Source organism: Taeniopygia guttata, chromosome 3 (genome assembly GCF_048771995.1).
Source record: "Taeniopygia guttata chromosome 3, bTaeGut7.mat, whole genome shotgun sequence".
NCBI lineage: Eukaryota > Metazoa > Chordata > Aves > Passeriformes > Estrildidae > Taeniopygia > Taeniopygia guttata.
The window spans coordinates 79,637,784-79,656,345 of NC_133027.1; the positions used below are offsets into that span (position 1 = coordinate 79,637,784).

The 18,562-nt window shown below is 39.4% G+C and overlaps 1 protein-coding gene across 1 annotated transcript; it reads right to left on the reverse strand.

Moving 5' to 3' along the window:
* Window positions 1–4,872: 4,872 nt before the first annotated feature.
* Window positions 4,873–17,943, reverse strand: QPCT (glutaminyl-peptide cyclotransferase). Its single transcript, XM_012572446.5, has 7 exons — window positions 17,506–17,943; window positions 13,480–13,626; window positions 10,292–10,573; window positions 7,667–7,843; window positions 6,728–6,827; window positions 6,139–6,255; window positions 4,873–5,274 (listed from the first exon to the last, which is right to left on the reverse strand). The coding sequence occupies exons 1-7, from the start codon at window positions 17,605–17,607 to the stop codon at window positions 5,129–5,131; spliced, it is 1,071 nt and encodes a 356-aa protein (XP_012427900.4). The 5' UTR covers window positions 17,608–17,943; the 3' UTR covers window positions 4,873–5,128.
* Window positions 17,944–18,562: the final 619 nt, after the last annotated feature.

Below are 18,562 nucleotides of genomic sequence, written 5' to 3' on the forward strand. Positions count from 1 at the left end.
TACAGATCAGTGATCGCTGAGAGTTCATAGTCACTGCTGGAGTGCTTAACTTTGGGGCACACTTGGAATGAGACCAGCTTGTCTCTGCTTTTGCATTGCTGTCCTACTGTACATTGAGGTATCCACATTTCTCCAGGGCCTTTCTTGGAGAGCTCTTCCCTCTCATTGCTGTCTTTTCTTTCTCTGCTCTGACAACAGGGAGAGGCCTTTTAGAAATACTTCAGTTTTTTTTCTGTTCCCCTGTGCAGTATCTACTTTACAATTACTTCTCTGCACATTCTTCGCATGTCTTGGCTGTCTAGCAATGGGTTGCCCATTCCTGTTGTTCCACTTGAAACTCAGGGTGCTATATATTGGCTTCCACCTTGTTCATCTGTGTGCTAATTCAGTCCCTCCACTTCCATGAGGTGGTTACATGGAGCTGTAGTATCTCAGGGATTCCAAAGATACTATGTTACCTGAAGATAATTGCTTTGATGAAGAAATCTTTCTTACATAGATCTGAGTGGAAAAAACAGCCTTCATTTGAATTTTAAAGATCTGTGGCCTCTTCACTGGCTGAGGATTTATTTTTCTATGTAAAAATATTGCATTCCTCTTTTTTTCTGTTTTTCCTCCCCCTCCATGACCTGTGTTTCTTGAGCCAGTGCTTGGAGAAGGGACTTATTCTTGCAGAAGCAAGGTGGCATTCTGCATAATGAAGATATATCTTTTGGGGATGTTTCAGGCTGAGGGCAGTGCCAGACTGCCACTGGGATGCTGTCCATGTAAGCTACAAGTAGAGAATCTAGTTCTGTACTTCATTTGTAGCGAGAGTGAAAATTTAATTGCTCTGTTAGAAAATGTAATGACCTGGCAAACTTCCATTTAAAGATTGCAGTGAAATTACAACAGTTGCCTCTGTTTCTGTGAGGTTAGTATTAACTCAGTGGTCCATTATCCTGTCTTTCTGTGAGTCTATTACATGTGCCATTGCTGCATGGAAATTCACTGAAGTACAGAACACTTGAACAGATTCTCTGTACCTCTTGGATGCTGAACTAGACTGCACTTTCTACAGCATCTGCAACACCATAGAGCCAGCAGAATGTTTACATTACACTACTTTTGTGTGGCCTGGTTAAGAATTGTTCCTTACTCCAGTCTCATAATCACATGCCCCTTTTCTGATATTTTCAGTACATTGTATTATATTGAATGCATGCTTATTTGTTTTCAGTAGAAAATTAAATCTCCATTTTATTAAAAACTTAGGCTAATCTCTGATTTAAAATGAGAAGGGAGGATGAGAATCCAGGGATTCTGAGTGCAATGTAATCACTTTAACAAAAATCCTTTTTTGAGTGATTGTATACAGTATATATCATATGTGCAGATTCTTTTAGATAATATACAGCTTTTTAGCTGCTTTATTGTTATGACTATATTAGAACATTTGGTAAATCAGCACAGATTAAAATGTCTCCTTTTATATGAGGAAAATAAAATCAATGTCATTTGTAAATGACAAGGAAAAAGTGGTAATTTGTGTACAAGATTTTATAGTTACCTTTCTATATATATTGTTTAAGTGGTGCTCTCGGGGGATACTTCAGTCTCAATAAGCAGGTATGTCAAACTTCAGAACTATTTTGCTGGGTCTACTACCAGTGTAGACTGGGTCCTTGGAATAATTCTGTAGAGAGTGGTTTTTTTGTACATTTTGCCTTTTCTAACTGTGTTTTGCTGTTAGGTGGTCATGATCTAAATGTTTATTTGATACATAGTGAATACGAACTGATAATTTATATAATCTCCATTCCTAATGCTAGGAATGCTGTCTCAGCTAGAGAGAAGAGAGGACTGGTACTTGCTGTCATTTCCATCTGCCAGAGGATTTGGCATTGTAACCCCCTTAAGTTGTTCCAGCTGTGATCACACAGGATCACATCACTTGCAGGTAAATGCATCCAGCTTTAGAGTTTGAGGGGCATGTACCATTATTTGGCTTCAGATTCTTGTGAGAAACTGCCTTGTCCTGATACAGAAGGAGCCAGAGCTCCTACTACAAGACAAATAGTTATTTGTCTTGAATAAATAAAAAAGCCCCATAATATGGGGCTTTTTTCAGCTTTACATGTTGAGTGATGGCTCTTGAGTTCACTCTATTCTGCATTCCCTTAAGCCCCGTGGTTACCACAGCCACCTTTGGCACACAAAGCCAGTGACAGTCTTTTGTGGCCAGTAAACTGATTTTTATCCCCTTCCCCTTGACTGAGATGTGACAAATCCTTTTCAAGGAGAGAACCTGTGCAGCAATTCTGCTGATTAGATTCACCAAAGTCCTTTATTGATTTCTAACCCTTGCTGCCACCATCCAACAGGGAAGGAGAAACTATCCAGCCATTGGTTTTTCAACACAAAGCCTCTCTCTGAATTCTGAAGTGATTATCTGTCCTGTGCTTGTCCAGACCAAATGGATCTGGATATTTAGTCATATTCAGTGTTGAAACTGGGAGTAGAAGAGATACCACTCCTGATCTCTTCACTTTGTATTTTTTGTTTTCTGGGCATTTTATGAAATAGCTTTGACTTTGTCCTACCTGCTTGTTCTCACCTGCCTTAGTAGCAATGAAAACCACCTTGTGCCATGTCTGCCTTACTGACTACTTCTTGTGCTTTTGAGAGCTTGGATTCTTGGATTCACATGGTTACTGGGTTGATGTAAGTTTTCTTTCCAGCAAATATTTTTTAAATGGATGATGGATCATATAAATTCTTAAGATGATGACCCTACCCTCTTTAAGTAAAATTTTCCAGGGCTAGCATCCAGTTAGGAGATGCCCCTTTTTTCCTGTACCAAAGAAAAACCCCAAACCACAAAACCCAGAGAGGGAAGGAAAAAAAAAGCAAGCCTTTTCATGTTTTCTTCACATTTTAAGAAATAGTGAATCGTATTACAGCAACATGTATCTCTTTTCCTTGGACTGAATAAACAACTCAAGAGCTGCATGCTGAGGCAGTAAAAATTTAGTGACAAAATTGGCATGATTTGGTGTACTACATGGTTAAATTATGATTTCAACTAAGTCTTCATAGAGATTTTTAAAAAACAGGCTTTTCCCAGTTATAACAACCTTCTGATCCAACATTTCACAATGAAGCATGTTTTAAGTTAACTTTCAAATTCTCAAAGAGGCAGAGTAGCAGTCCACACTGTAAACATATACTGCATTTTTCAGAGGTCCTACAAAATATGAAATACCACAAGAGTTCATCAAAAAAAATCAGCCACCCAAATTCATGTTTAATATTTCTATATTTAGCCATTCTGTTACCTTTCTTTGCCACTTAGGAGGGTATGAAGGTGGTGAATACTTTGAGCCTTATACTGCTCAAAGTATTCAAACTTCAGAAGATTTAATGTAATTTTCTAGACTATTTTCTCACAGGCTGAAGTAGAAGAGAATATGATTCAAAGAGTTCAAGAAGCTTTGATATATTTACACAGATGTATAGTAATACCTGGAAATAAAGACATCTGTTTATTTTTTTAATTTTCATAGTATTCTATTTCAGAAGTTGCAGGTAAGACAAACATTTCTCACCAATGTTAAAGTGATAGGAAAACACAAAAGGCTTTTGGTTCATCTTGAGCTACCCTATCAGAATTAAATTTGAAATCAGATTAAATTTCATTTTCAGGCTGTCCTGTAAAAGTAAAATTTTACAAATTTTCATAGCTGTAAATATGTATTTCTGCAACAACATCATAATATGGATGTCAATATTGTCTTAGGCTCCAAAATATTTGCTTTAGGAAAATAGTAAAATACAGGCAAAATCTGACATCCCTAACACTCCATTGCTTGCCTTCTTTTTGAATCTTTTTGCTCAGGGTAGAACTTTGCAGGGAATAAGTTTGGAGCACTAAAATACTGATTTTTTTTTCTCTCAGTTCATCTCCTATCAGCTTGATCTTTTTTTTCCTTAAAATGCTCTCATCCTTTTTACATCAGTGGAAACCATAATTCTGTCAGTAGCTTTTGAATATTGTTCTGTCTTTCATTGATCTCATTCCAGGCTTTCTTTCTGCCAGTGTTACACTAAATCAATTGAATTATTCCACTAAGGAATGTAAAAGCACAGGATTTTTAAATTGCTATATTTTTGGTGCCTAAACTGTTGTCTTGCTTTTAATAACATTTTATTTTTGATAGGACTTTGCCTTTAAAATTGTATTTAGATAAACTATAGTTTCTAAAGTGAATACTTTCCTGGTATGATTATTTTTGTTGTAGTCTGTATTAAAAAACAGCAGGTGGGCAGTGGTTGGGAGGTTTTTTGGGTCAAATTGCAAATGATTCTCATGTGACTGAATGTTGTGTACTGGGTCATTGCTCCCACACACCACCTGATCTTTTGTTTATGTCTCCTGTGTTGCAGTCAGAGCACAGGGAAAACCCCCACATGCTTCCTGTTAGCATCACCCCTCACCACCAACGATTATCCATCAACATGTATCCAACAAATGACAGGGCAAAACTCAATTTGGATTACTGTTCTGTTTTCTGGTGGTCAGCTGTCTGCAGAGAAAAACCCTTGCAGAAAAATCCTCCTTTGTAGGGGAAGGAGGAGGGGGACCAGAGAGGATTAAAAATTCTGCATGTTGGGAGTTCTAGCAACTCATTTCAGCATGAGGTGGTTTAATTCAGCCCAAAGTGGAAGTCTGCTATGGTATGATTTTTGCCTCTTTTGATAATATGGCATAAATTTCCATAGCTGAACACTGCAAAAGTTGGTCACACCTTGTAAAAACAGTACCATATAATTATGTCATGAGGCATTCCCTCCTGGAATCATACATGACAAAAAACAATGATAACAATCTGGAAGGATTCTGGAGTTTTTTTTTATTCAGAGACAAAATATGGAAAGATCAAATTCTTTCTAGGCTGAACTAGGTCTTTTTTAATGGTATCTTATTTGGCTGCTGATCAATGGGCCATGAACAGCTCAATCAATAATCAGTCTAGCAAGAGCTATCACATTTTTCTTCACTGTGGTACCCTCCAATGCAATTAAATAGCAAATGTGAAGGTGGGCAAACAGTAGTGTGAATGGAGTACAACTGGTTGATGTTTGTCTGTCAAAGGTTGAGATATTCCAGTACAAACACTTGCAGGATTTTGTTGAGATTGTCAATAGTGGCTTTGTCAAGGTTTTCTTCTGTGTCCTTCATGGTATGCCATACTGCAGGAAAAGGGGATGGAATCAGATGCAGGACTGGAACCCCTATAAAAAGGAAAGTGAAATTTGGAGAAGAAGTATTTTAGAAGTTCTTTTAAGCCAACGAATACTTCACCATTTAGCAACAGAGTCAGGAAACTAGTCAATAAGCTTGCTTTATAGGGTGTGTCCCTGCAGCTTCCTTTTACCTTCTCTTGTTTTGATGCTTGTTTTGACTGCATCCCATTATTAGAGAGTGTGTTGTGCAAAGCTGCCACCTTAATTTCATTTGAGAACTTTTCCCGCTTTGTTTTTTTTTTTTTTTTTTAATCTGTAGCTACTAGTTAATGGGGGTTTTGGGGGTTTTTTTGAGATTTTTTGCATTGCATGTTTAGGAGCTGTAGAAAGACAGAGAAAGCACTGCAGCTCCTAAAAATGAAAACTGATTACCATGTTTTTGTGAAAGTGTTAAGACTAAATATTTTTGAAGCATTTTTTTAGTTCTCTACATAAATGGTAAAATAAGGAGTCTTATTTTTACTCTGTAAAATAGAGACAGTGTTGCCCTCAGATAAAGGAACTGTATCACTGCATATATATATGTGTGTGTATATATACACACACACATAAAGCAGCTTGTAGGTAAAAGAGGAATTAAAGCAGTCTTTTGCTTCCCGATTGCTTTTGGGGAGGAGCATTTTTTTTCTCAGCCTATTTCCTGTTTTACTTTTTCTCTCTGATTTTTCAGCTGCATACCACTGAGGAATCAATTTTTTTCATTAGGTGTTACATTAAAGCTCTAAAGTTGGATTCAGAAACCTCAAGTTGGGGCAAATCATCTTGAAAAACAGGAGTAAATGCACTTGCTCATTTATTAAATGATGCATTTCTTACTGAATATGTAATTCAAAATGTAAGAATTTCTGGCACCTCTTAACAAAAATGGAATCTGATCATCTTCAACCAAGCCTCGATGTAAAGTACTGTGGAAATACTGACTTTCAACAGGGTGATTCTTCAGCAGATTCATGTTGTGTAGCTTTCGCTCTGTAATGCACAATGAAAGTGATTATAATAATCTTTAGACAATGAGGCATGTTAGCACGTTTTAATTATTTTTCCTCTCACAAGGAAACTTTTTCCATCAGAGAAGAAGGCAGTGGTGACTGTCTCTTGCATTTGTTTAATAATTGGAAGACCTCAGGATTGGTGCTATTACCATAATTCTACAGAAGTGAGAACAAAAACACAAAAGTGAACCAGTTGCCAAGTGTCACAGAATGACAATTAGTAATATAATCTGTTTTGTTGCTTCCAAATGTCTGATAGTCTTCCTCTGTTGTTTTATTAACTAAATATCAAAATCTTCATATAGGTTTAAGATTTCACATTTACATTATCGAAGATTATTACTGTAAACCAGAAAATTAATCTAAAAATCTTATTTACAGGGCTTAAAACATTCTAAAACACTCACTAGGTTTTGAAATTCATTCAAAACCCATATCCTTCTGCTTACCAATTGCTTGAAGCCTCTGAAACCATCGAAGAGTGTTTTGAAAGTAATTGGGAAAGACTGGGTTTGGTGCACCAATTAAATCCAGTAGTACAAACAGGTCCTAGACAAGAAAGAATCTTTAGTACAAAACGTTTTCCTATAACATCAGCAGCAATGGAGCTCTTGGTTTCCTGTATAGGTCATGAGCAGGTCTTTGCTAGCCCTGGCCAAAGATCTGCCTTTAACCATGGTGCCTGAGAAGAATTAACTGGCAGAACCTGATTCCAATCTGATACATTTTGCTGTCTTCCCAAGGAGGGCAAAGCTAGGCTATTCCTCTGTTCCTCGAGCTGAAGCAGTCTGCATAGCTTAGCCTGCAGTTTGTGTGTTATATCTCTTTAAAAGAAAAAACGACAGTAGGTGGGGAGAAAGAAGAGGAAATTGGTTTTTCCCCTGAGAACAACAAAGGCTGTCAAGGGAAAGACATTTTATGAGTCACAAGAAGCAGTGACAGAAGGTAAGTGCCTCAGCAGTAAACAAGGAAAGTAGAAGGGAACAGACAAACAGAATGTTAGTAGGAATCAAAGGAAAACAGAGCTTGCTGTAGCTTAGTACTGAGTTAGGGGAGATTTGTTCATAAGCCAATGCTGTTTGTGTTCTTTCCTTATCACTTTGAATTTTCTTTTCCTGAAGAAGGTGGGTATCCTAGTTTATATTCTAATAAATTGTGTATTTTGATACTTCTGTGACTCTTCCTTGTACTTGCATGCAGCAGGTCTAATCACCTGAAAAGCTCTTGCCAATTCTCTGTCATATTCATAATGTTTCCAGAAGCCTGCTTCTTCCTTGGGTCGTGGTTTCTTGGGAATTTGGCCAGTTACCTACTAATTAAATATTTTTTAAAATGCCATTTACTATACATTAAGGAGGAAAGTCCTTAAAAAGTGGAAAGCCACTTACTATGCCCTGCAGCTGGTTTGTGGTTGTTGAACCAGGTGGGTGTGGAGTCGATACCATTTTTTGAGCTAAGTGTTGAGATCCATAGAGGGAATCGGAAGGGGACCACCGAACAAAGGCTTCTTCACCATCAAAAAAAATGAGCTGAAGGGAAAGGTCTGGTCTTGATGTTGAGCTGGCCTGTTGGAGGAATTTAAAAGTAAAACTAACTAACATTAAATAAAGGGCAAATACTGTAGGCATGTTAAGTAACACAAATAAGGGTGTATTTTCAAGGTTCCCTATGCAAACCTTCCTTTGTCTGTTATTATGGTATAACAGTGGTAGTGATCAGTCAAGGTAATTGTTATTTATCTAACACAGTGACACATTCTCCAGTCTCATATAATTTTGGTTCTGGATAAAATTTCGGACTTTGGAGGACATGACCTGAGCGTTGAGACCTGCAAAACCAGGTGGCAGCAACATTATCTCAAATAATGAGATGTGTCAGTAACAACACCTGATGGGAGTGCTAATACTATTATTTGATTGCATCACAAGGATTAATGTAATTGCTACAGCTGTGCATCAGTGGAGGTGAATTATGTATTTGACAAGTTGATGGTTCTTTAAGCCCCTTCTTTTCATTCAGGGGAATTTGCAATCACTGAGGCAATTTTGTGCTAAACCAAAGCAAAGAGAATGGGGTACGTCAGATATGTCTTTCATCAACCAAAATATATCAGCACTAACAACTTAGAACATATATGATAAATGTATTTAATGACACAAAAAAGATACTAGTATGAAATTTCTTCCTAATGTAGAGGGAGTCTACTATCTGAAGCGTCGTTTGAGCTGTCATAATTTCCTAATAATCCACAGCACAGCGAATCCCAGTCTGGTTCCACTAAATGAATAGTTTTGGGAACTGTAGTCTTGACAGTTGCTATAAATATTTTAAGCCCTCTGTGAATTAACACTACTTAAACTAAAATTGCATGATGTGGTTAAAAAGGTGGGCTCACTGGCAGCAGTCATGTCCTGCATGGGCTACAACTCCCAAATAGCTGGAGCTGATGCAATATAAACAGAAGCTTCTATAAAATGTTGGTCATGCAGGCAAGATGGTATTGATTGTGCTCACAGTGGTACATCGATTTCTCTAATGGCAATGGTTTGCTGCTCTTTGTCCTTTGCACATGACAGAGCTCTGTGGGCAGCACTCATTTTGCATTACATTCTGGAGGAATATCAGTGCTATTTGAGTTTTAGAAAGTAGTACTTGCATTATTATTACTATTAGTGCTTAACACATTTTAATAATATAGAGAGATGTCTGCCCATTATTTTTTAACTTACTCTGGAGAAGTAAGTTATAACTGGAGAAGCATCAAGATAAAAATCACAGCTTCAAGTCAAAGTATAAATAGATTTGGCTGAAAACATAGCAAAGTCTGTTGTGCTACCATAAGCAGAGCAAAAACATCATAACTAATGTATTAAGCAGATAGATCCCAAAGTATATTTTGTTAACAGACTGTAAAAGTGGTGGCCCGTGTGAAGTAATTAGTTGTCTTTTTGTCAAATCTTGTCATCTTAGATAATAAAAAACAATTTTCATTGAAAAATAGTGCATTCATAGTGAAAAATGCCAGACTTTAAAGTCAGTGCAGGTTGTTTCATAAATAATCACCAGGAAAATTTATTATAAATGAATCTTTTGAATGAAAGCCTATGTATTACAGGAGTGTTTTGTGATTAAAAATACTAGCATATTCTTAATCTTCTCATTCGTAAATATTCACAAATCTGAAGGCACCAAATCAGTTTCTGGTACTGTCTACAAGTAATCCTAATACCTGAACTGAGCGTACTCCTGACACTTTGTAGAGTGTCTCTCACATTTGAGAGACCTTTTCCTGTAACAGCTCTGTAAACGTACCAGAATTATTTTTCTGTAAATAGTGAATACCGAACCACTAGATGGCACTCGTGAATCCGTAATCCTACAAATTTGTACTCCTACAAGCTTTAAGAGTTGGTAGGCTCAACTGATTTTTGTGCCTAGCAATTGCAGGCCCCTTTGAAGCAGATTTTCATAGCATAGGTAGCACAGACTGATGACATTATACTTCTTTCATAAATAAACTATTTAAATTTGCAAAAAAAAGAAGAAATCCTTGTGGGATGGGGACACCTGAGTGTGACTCTTCTGCACAATTAGTTCATCTGTGTCTCAAAGCAGAATACTACTGAGAGATTTCTGCAGGATTCAGAATGCAACAAAACTTTTAAATGACCCTTGATGTTACTGGATATGATAGGAACTTCTGAATCAGGCTCTGTGCCTTTTATACAGAAAGTAGCATTATATCTTTCCAAGTCTATGAAACATCTGTTATTCATACATTTGTTATTTTTGTATGGTATATGTTTATATAGATAACTTTATTTATACGCCCTTTTTATAAGAAATTTTAATGTGATAAATGATACTGATCTCTGTTTGTTCTTGGAGTCAATGGGAGATTTATTACACAGCGATCAGAGAACCCAGCATGCAGACTATGGAAAAGAATGTGGAAATGCCCTGAGGCCTGTTGCTGTTGGAAAGGCAAATGAAAATGAAACAAAAAAAACTACCTTGATTAACTGAAGCTCGTTATCCAGGGCCCGTGCCAGCTCCAACATCATAGCACAAGGCACAGCTGAATCAGTTGCTCCCACAAACACTCTGCCCTGCCATTGTTGTCCAAAGAATTTTGAGTCATAGTGGCAAGCAAGTACGAGATGGCGTTTTGCAGAGGGCTCAAGAGTGCCAATAATATTAGAAAATGTTTTATAGCCATATGGTGTGTATCTCTGAAATGTATCTTCTTCAATTTCCCAACCTGCCTTTAATGTTTGAAGACGGTGCTTGATATGCTGCAATTATAAAAAACAATCAGATTAATATTTTTTGCTTCAGAAAGGTGTTGCAGGCAAATTGTTAGTAGCTAATTAATAGTGGCTCCTCAGCTTAGTTCTGTAAGTTCATGGTGTTTTAAATGTAAAAAATGTAATATCACTGTATAACTTTGCTACCTGAACCTTTACCTCATTTTCTTTTTATTTCTTCCTTCTGACCTTTCTCTTTGGAGTATGAGGGTGTTTTTAATTATTGCCAGTTATTATGACACATGAAGACCTTGATCTCTGAAGTTTTCAGGCCAGTGTCTTTTTCAGGTGTAACTAGAGCAGATTTAATGTTAATATCTTCAAAGCTTAACTCAGGTGTGTCCTTAAATTGAACTTCAGAATTGGCTGCACAGATCTTGTTGTGGCTGTTTAGACAATTGCCACACAGAGATTCCACAGCAGTATAAAGGAAAGAAAAAAAAAAAGCTGTTTGGGTTGCTTGGTGTGAGGTGGTTGGGCTTTTAAGCTTCTGTGAGAAATCTGACTTTCAAGTGACATAAATTGTTTACAAGGCCATAACAGATAGGTAGATTCTTTTAATTGAAGAAAGAATTAAACATTTCAGAACAGCATTTTAAAAGTGAAATTCTGTAAGTGTAGCTTATGTAAAGATAAGGATTGAGACAATCTATAAGGCAAATAATTAATTTTAGCTATCTTCCTGCCTGAAGATAATACCTCTAACAACCCCAGCTGTACTTCAACCAGAGTTCTGGCTAACTTATATTAGAGGGACATCTCGGTTTCTTTGTTGAGCAACTTATTTTTATGGGTCCCTAGAGAGCTTCTTCAAGGCAGATTCCTCTCTCTTTAAGTAAACATTAGGAAAAGCCTCTGAGTGGAAAATAGACTTTGAAGACTTGTTCTTCTCTTAGGGAAGTCAGTAGGAATGATAAAAAACAACCATATTGCCATAGATTTTGGTGCTAGAACAAATTTCCATTTTGTTCGTGGTCACCCTGTGAAAGATTTTACAATATGGTATGGTCTATCAGCAGGCGGAGTGAAGGATGTCTGTTAAGGATTGAGGAGATTGTATAAGCCTGGATGGATTTCCCAGTAGCCTTTTTCCCTTAAAAGAGTCTAATGATTTTGTGTTTCAAGAAGTATAATCCATTTCAAACTTCATTATTGTGTTTTGACAAAAGAGGATTCTTACTTTTTTCATTCGGTGCAGGGTCTAATTTAATATATGCTGCTACCTTGTAACAGGATGATCCTATTTTGTACATGATCTGTGGTTTTCTAGCCTAGGCTCAGCTGTTTTTTTGTTTTTCTTCCTTTTCCCTCTTTGACTTGGCTGCCTTCCAGAGTACCGCTAAAGAAACCACAAAACTAAATCTACAGACATGTGCACACACACGCATGCACACAGTGCATAAAAAGGCTGCATTTTTCGAATCTACCAATTGCAAATAAATTTCTTGTAGTTGGGGCTGTCTTAGAGCTCTGAGTCAGTGCCTGAAGGGTAGATGAAGGCTAGTGAGATGATGTGAATGTCTTTAATAAACTCAGCTGTACCATTGTCTGTCTCCTGCTTGGCTGATGGGATCCAGAGCCAGCATGGACACTGTCCTGAAGATTCCCATTCTGTGAGTGCAGAGCAGAGGTGCTGACAGAGCAGCAACCCGGTTGTGTGGTAACTTCTTGTGGCTCAAAGACAACGTGCTGGACTCTTTCTGCCTTGGGGCCAGCTGCAGCCTGGCTTTGTTAGTCCAGCAGCAGGACACTGCTCTGCTTGGGCCGGCAGAGCTGGTGTGATTTGTGGAACAGGGCTGCACTTTGTTGTGCTGACCTGTGGCAAGCACATTTCTCTCCCTCTCAGGATTTTTTATAGAGGTGCAAAGAGAGAAATGAAAGAGAAAACAATTTCTATTTCTGCTCCTTGCTTTTCCTATGTGGAATGTGTTTGGAGAATTGTTTACCTGGAGTGAGTGCTTGATTGGATTCTGGTGAGGATTGTTTGAGCCTGATGGCCAATCCAACCCACCTGTGGCTGGACTCCAGCGAGAGAGTCACGAGTTGTGAGAGTTAGAGATGGAGTCAGAGAAGGTAGTATGTAGTTTTAGTATCCTCCTTTTATATAGTATATTAATGTATTTTAGCATAGTTATAATAAAGAAATAATTCAACCTTCTGAATTGAGTCAGACATCATCATTTCTTCCCATTAGGTTCGCCTGCATTTACAATATTGACCATTTCATCTGCCTGCCCCTTTTGGCCCCTCTGATCCCTTTCTGTGTTGATACACCCATCTGAAGCAACACTCCAGGGCACTCTAACAGCACAGGACAGGGTTTCTCCAGAAGAAGTGATGGGGGTGTAATTTATTTCATCGCATGCATGGTCTTGGGTTTGAACTAGTGACCAAAAACCTGCTCACATGGGGGAAAGGACAACCATTGTGTGGTACTTTGGGTAACAAACTTTTTAATTTAAAACACAATTCAAAAAAAACCCCAACACTTCTTTTTCATGCTATGCAGCCCTGGGAAATAATGTCAGCTTATATAAGCACTATGCGGTCTACACTTGAACAATGATAGAGTTCATCTGCTGAATGAAAGGAATGTGACTGTCACTTCACTGGGACTGTCTCTTTGTTGAGGGTCACCAAAGGTGTTACCAGAATGGAAGTAGCAACAATAATAGTAATAGTAATAACAACAACAACAACAACAACAACAACAACAACAACAACAACAACAACAACAACAACAACAACAACAACAACAACATAATAATAATAATAATAATAATAATAAACATTATTATTAACATTATTATTAACATTATTATTAACATTATTATTAACATTATTATTATTATAGTAAAGATGTCCTTAGAGGTTGTCAGGAAGTGTTGTCTTACCTGTTGCACAATGTAACTTCCTTGTGATCCTGGGTATCTTTCTATCAGGATAGGGCGCAAATCATTCTCCCACATTTCAGAAACATCTGTGTTAGCCACAACTTTTTGAATAGCATCAGGACCTAAAATTCTTGGTTGGTGAGAATACTGTAGAAGGTAGAGAGAAGAAAGAGCACTATAACTCTTACCAAACCTTTTAAATCATAGTTTTCTTCAGAATTACAAGAAAAATGGCATATTGTGCTACTTTGATTTATTCCCAACAAAAAGTAATTTAAAAACCCTTTTCACTCAGAAATGATTGGCTTCTCTATCTTTCATTTCCATGCAAAATATGCTAGTATTAAAAGTATGAGAGAAAGTTTTACCTACCAGCTAGCTGTAAAACCTGAACCTATGAATGGGTTCTCTGTTTCCTAATATCTTAATTATACATGTCACATCTGCAACCACACCACCTTCAACTGAGGTTTCTATTGAGACAAACACCAGAAGCTTTGTTTCCAGTAGTAATAATATTTACCTTTATGCTGTGTACTGCAAAGAAATGCCTAAGGTAACTCACTCCCACAGGGAGCAAGCTGTGTCATTGTGGTCTCTAGCCACAGTGGCAGAATGAGTGTGACTGCATGGAATGTGCAGAATGTGGGGCTAGCTGGGGCATTCCTCAGCTTGGTGACACATGGGTTAACCTCAGATCCGACAGCTGGTCTCCTGTGACAGCCACTAGTATGTGACCTGCCTCCCTGTCTCCCAAGTGACTTCCTTTCTGTTGCCCAGGCACAGGCCTTTGGGGCTGTATCAGGTGACCCGGAATGCTTGAGACATCCTTATGTAGCTGGCAAATGCACATTTAGATGCAGAAGAACTCCATAGTTCTCTGGAATGGGAGCTGAATGCCAGGTGGGATTCCCAAGGGCATCTCAAATGCCCATTTATACACCAGGTTTGAACCTATCCAATCTCTAGCAATTGTCTCCTCAGAAACTTCCTGTCCCACTACTGTTTTTATAGATTCCTATTTCAGACACTATCATATCCATTCCTTATTTATATCGCAGGGTCTTCCCTCTCTCCTGTTTTTCTCCTAATGAAAAATACTGCTTTGTTTATTTCTTCTTTGATCAGAACTGCCTTACATGACTGATCAGACTTGCTGTCCTTCAGTGTACCTTGTCTATGTCATCCTTTCTGAGATGAGCAAAATAAGAGAAATTGGAACATGAGTGCATCATAGTTTATACTGTAGGACAATGGTATTTTTTATTTTATTATTTTTCTTTCTTCAAGCTTTTTAATAGCTGACTTGCTTTTGAGCTACTCCTGCATCAAATAGACATTTTTATAAATATCTGTGGTCTAACCCTATCACTGTATGTGTTAACGAAAAATAATTTCCTCTCCTTTTCTACTTGTGTGTGTCATTTCACATGTGTCTGAAATAACACCTAAAACCCATTACATGGCCAGGATGTGAACTGACCTCAAAAGTCAGGTATCTTATTATCAGTTATCTTATTACCCTAGGTGATGAATATTGTTTAAAAACGGGGGTTGCCTCACTATTTGACTCTTTTCTACTTCGTTTGTGTTTACAAGCAAGTATGAGCACAAGTATTTTCTAGACTTCACTGCAAACATTTAATTCTACCCTTCTCTTGTTTCATAGCTGTTTATCTCCATGTGAACCTTTCCTCTAGTTCTCCTTAGGTTTACTGTTGAAATTTAGCAGAGGGGTGACACAAAGACACTAAATCTCATTGTGCCTATTTCAGTACAGTGTTTAAAGCTGAATTTTAAGACTGTAAGCACACCAAAATCTAGGACGGGCAGTTAACATTTCTACTGCTAGAAAATTTAGACATAGGTTAAAGAAAAAAGAAAAACTATATTATTTCATCTGATAGACACTTTTGAAAGTTTGGACATTATACTATGGAAGTTGTAAAACAGTTTTTTGAAATACAAGAAGTTTAATAAGGTGGAACTTAGACCAGTGTAGAAGAGGCACAGAGAAGAGAAAATGTCAGGGAGCTGTTCTGTTTAGGAGGAGCAGGCTGTAAGGGGAGAGTGAAAAGCTAAAGCTATGTACTTCAGAAGAGTGTAAGAGGACAGTTTAATTAAGGAAGTTCAGAAAATCTGTCTGCAGTTAAGAAAGTGAAGAGCATGCCTAGTAATTGGGGTCATCTAATCACTTTGCAAAGAAACATTATTAAAGTACAAATGCATGAAAATACTTCAGAATAGAGGAATCAATTTCCACTTCTAATAATGGAGATATCTTCAAATTTGGGAAGTGAGAGGAGTTACAAAAGTGGTTATGAAATAAAAGAGAAGCAAAATAAGATTTGTAAGTGACTCATTCTTTACAGCATTGGTCAATCCCTATTTTGCCACAACAGGGAGGCAGAACAGTATGTTCATGACAGGGCTGTCACTAAGGCTGTTGTACTAAGCTGTATAAAACTGCAAAACTTCGAGTTCTACAAGTAGCCCAGGCTTACCTGTAGGACTTTGAATTTCTGGCTTACATGTCCCACCAGGGAGAAAGAACAAAAGTTGTTGAAGGACAAGAATTTGATGAGAAATAGGAAGTTGTTCTTGCTTAGTGTGTGCAGGAGCTGAGGTGCCATGGTTCTGTGGCTGGCTGGCACTACTGACAGCACTGGCAAGGAGATTGACTGGTCAGAATGGAACCAACTAAAGAGTGGGAGAAGTGCTTGGGCTCAAGGGGGCTGAAAAAAGGAGCACTGGGGATACGTGATTGTTCATTGACCAGTGTGACTAAAGATTTAGCCCCACGTGTATATACTATATATGTACATATATTTGTATTGTGCATAATTACAGATACATATTATGTTACAGATATAGTCTATACATGAGCTATAGATATTATATAGTGACCTATACACACATCTATATGTATGTAGTGTAAGATACAATTCATAGAACAGAATGAAACAGTATCTCATTAAGAAACAAAGAAACAAGCCAACATTTCCTTGAATGGGGGGGTGGGGGGTGGTGGTGAATAAAATCAAGGAGAAAGGGAATTACTAAGGGGAAGCATGGAAGGGTGTGAGGGAAGCTTAATTTTACCAGCTTGTCCTGGACTCTGATCTATTGGTGATGAGAATGGTGCACTGGATTTGTGGAATTCAGTTGCTTCTTGCTGAACTTTGACTTCAGCTCTTCCACAAACATTAGGGGAAGGGCCCTAGAACTATATTTTCTGTTTGGAAATTCCTCAAGTGTTTAGTTGAATGTGGTTTGCAGTTTTATGCTCTCCTACGTTTCACGTGGTTTAATTATTTATGAAGAAAACTATGTTAATGTTTTATAATGAAACACTAAGAGCCTCTACATTGAGAAATCTGTGGTTTAAAGCTTACCACTGTTTAATTAAATCTTATCTCAAGATTCCTTTTTTCACTAGTTCACACACCACTGTAAATTAGACACAATATGAGTCCACAATATATTAGAGCATTATACCTTTTCAAAACTATTTTGTACCGGCTGTTAGCACCATGTCTACTTGTTTTTCCTAAATACATCTCTGCTGAAAGAGCTATTTGTCTTCTCAAATTAAGTCACTGTCCTCTGACTCACCATAATCACAATGAAAGTTGGAGCACAGTAGAATGTTGTAAGGAATACAATTTCAGATTTTGATCCGTCTTGCCCCGTTTGGGTTTCCCGTTAAATTCAGTAACTGCCCCTGACAAAGCTTATGGCTCTTGCTGCCCAGTCCCAGGCGGTGCGAGATGACAAAGCCAAACGTGTGAATAAGATCTGCTCTCTGCAGCCACCATGCTCGAGCTTAAGAGAGAAGCCATGCCAGCCACCCTCACCTGCGGGATGGCGCCAAGGGGGACCCCAGCCCGAATTCACGCTGGAGGCTCGGGCAGGATGGATGGGGCCGTCCCGGCCCCAGCCGCTGATCCCTGCCCGCCGGGAATGCGCTGCCTCCCGTACCAAGAGAGAGGCAAGAGGCGCCTGGGAAAGGCAAACGCGACCCACCTTCTCCAGGGTCCACTGCGCTCCGGCGTTCCTCCCGAGCGCCGGGGGCAGGCAGGCGGCGAGGCACAGTGCCCCGAGCAGCCGGGCAGCGACCCCCGCCATCCCCTCCCGGCGCCTCGCCGAGTGCCGCGGGAGCGAAGGAGACACCGCGGCTGGGCCGGCGGCGGCAGAGGCGGCACGGAGGAGGCAGGGAGGAGGCACGGAGGAGGCAGGGAGGGAGGCAGGGAGGCGGCACGGACGAGGCACGGAGGGAGACGGGGAGGAGGCAGGGAGGCGGCACGGAGGCAGGAGGCTGCGGCAGGAGCGGCGCTGGCTGCCGGAGCCGCAGCCCTGCCGGTCTCTGTGGCAGCCCGCGTTCCCTCGAGCCCAGCCCGGCCCCGGCAGCACGTCAGCAGTGCCAGGGGCTGCCTGCGCGTCCCGCTCCCTCCTCCCCCGGCCGCCGGGCAGCGAGGGCGGGCAGGCACTCGTGATTGCCACCGTGGGAAAAGCCGGAGCCTGCGGCTTTCCCCTGAAAGCTGGTTTTGTGTTCCGAGGGGCAGCTCGTGATCTCTCGGCCTCGGAGCACCGATGGGAGCTGCGGGCTCGGGGATGAGGGAGCACTCTGCGGCGCGCTCCCGCTGGGAGCCGGCCGGGAGCAGCGCTCGTGGCTGATGGAAGCTCGGAGCGGGTATTCCTGAAGGGTGCGACAGCAAAGACCTACAGAATTGAGAAGGGGTTTCATTTACTAGTTTATAAGTTCTTCCTTTGATCTTTTTTAGGCCTAAAGCAACAACAATACTTGCTAAAATGAAAACCCAATCTTCAGGCGTTTTAAATTTTGTACTTATGTTATCAACTAAGAACTAAGCAAAATCTGTGGTGAGGCGGTATTTTGCAGTACACCAATTTAATTTAAGTAACCAAAGGCACAAGTTTATGAGCTCTTGTTCTCTTCTTTATGTGATTTGACATCACGGTTCTTGCTCTATGATGTAGAAAACATCTGACTATTCTGCATCGCAGATATCGTATTCAAAGTCTCCGACTTTTACGTATTTCTTAAAGTTCAGGCTTAATC

Bases quoted from the DNA above. Each gene is read 5' to 3' on its own strand.
- QPCT (XM_012572446.5), bottom strand. From the start codon at position 17,607: ATGGCGGGGGTCGCTGCCCGGCTGCTCGGGGCACTGTGCCTCGCCGCC. The intron at 13,627-17,505 runs GTGGGTCGCGTT...TACCTTCTACAG, and splicing joins CGCAGTGGACCCTGGAGAAG to TATTCTCACCAACCAAGAAT. The intron at 6,256-6,727 runs GTAAGCAGAAGG...TGTGCATTACAG, and splicing joins TCAGAGGCTTCAAGCAATTG to AGCGAAAGCTACACAACATG.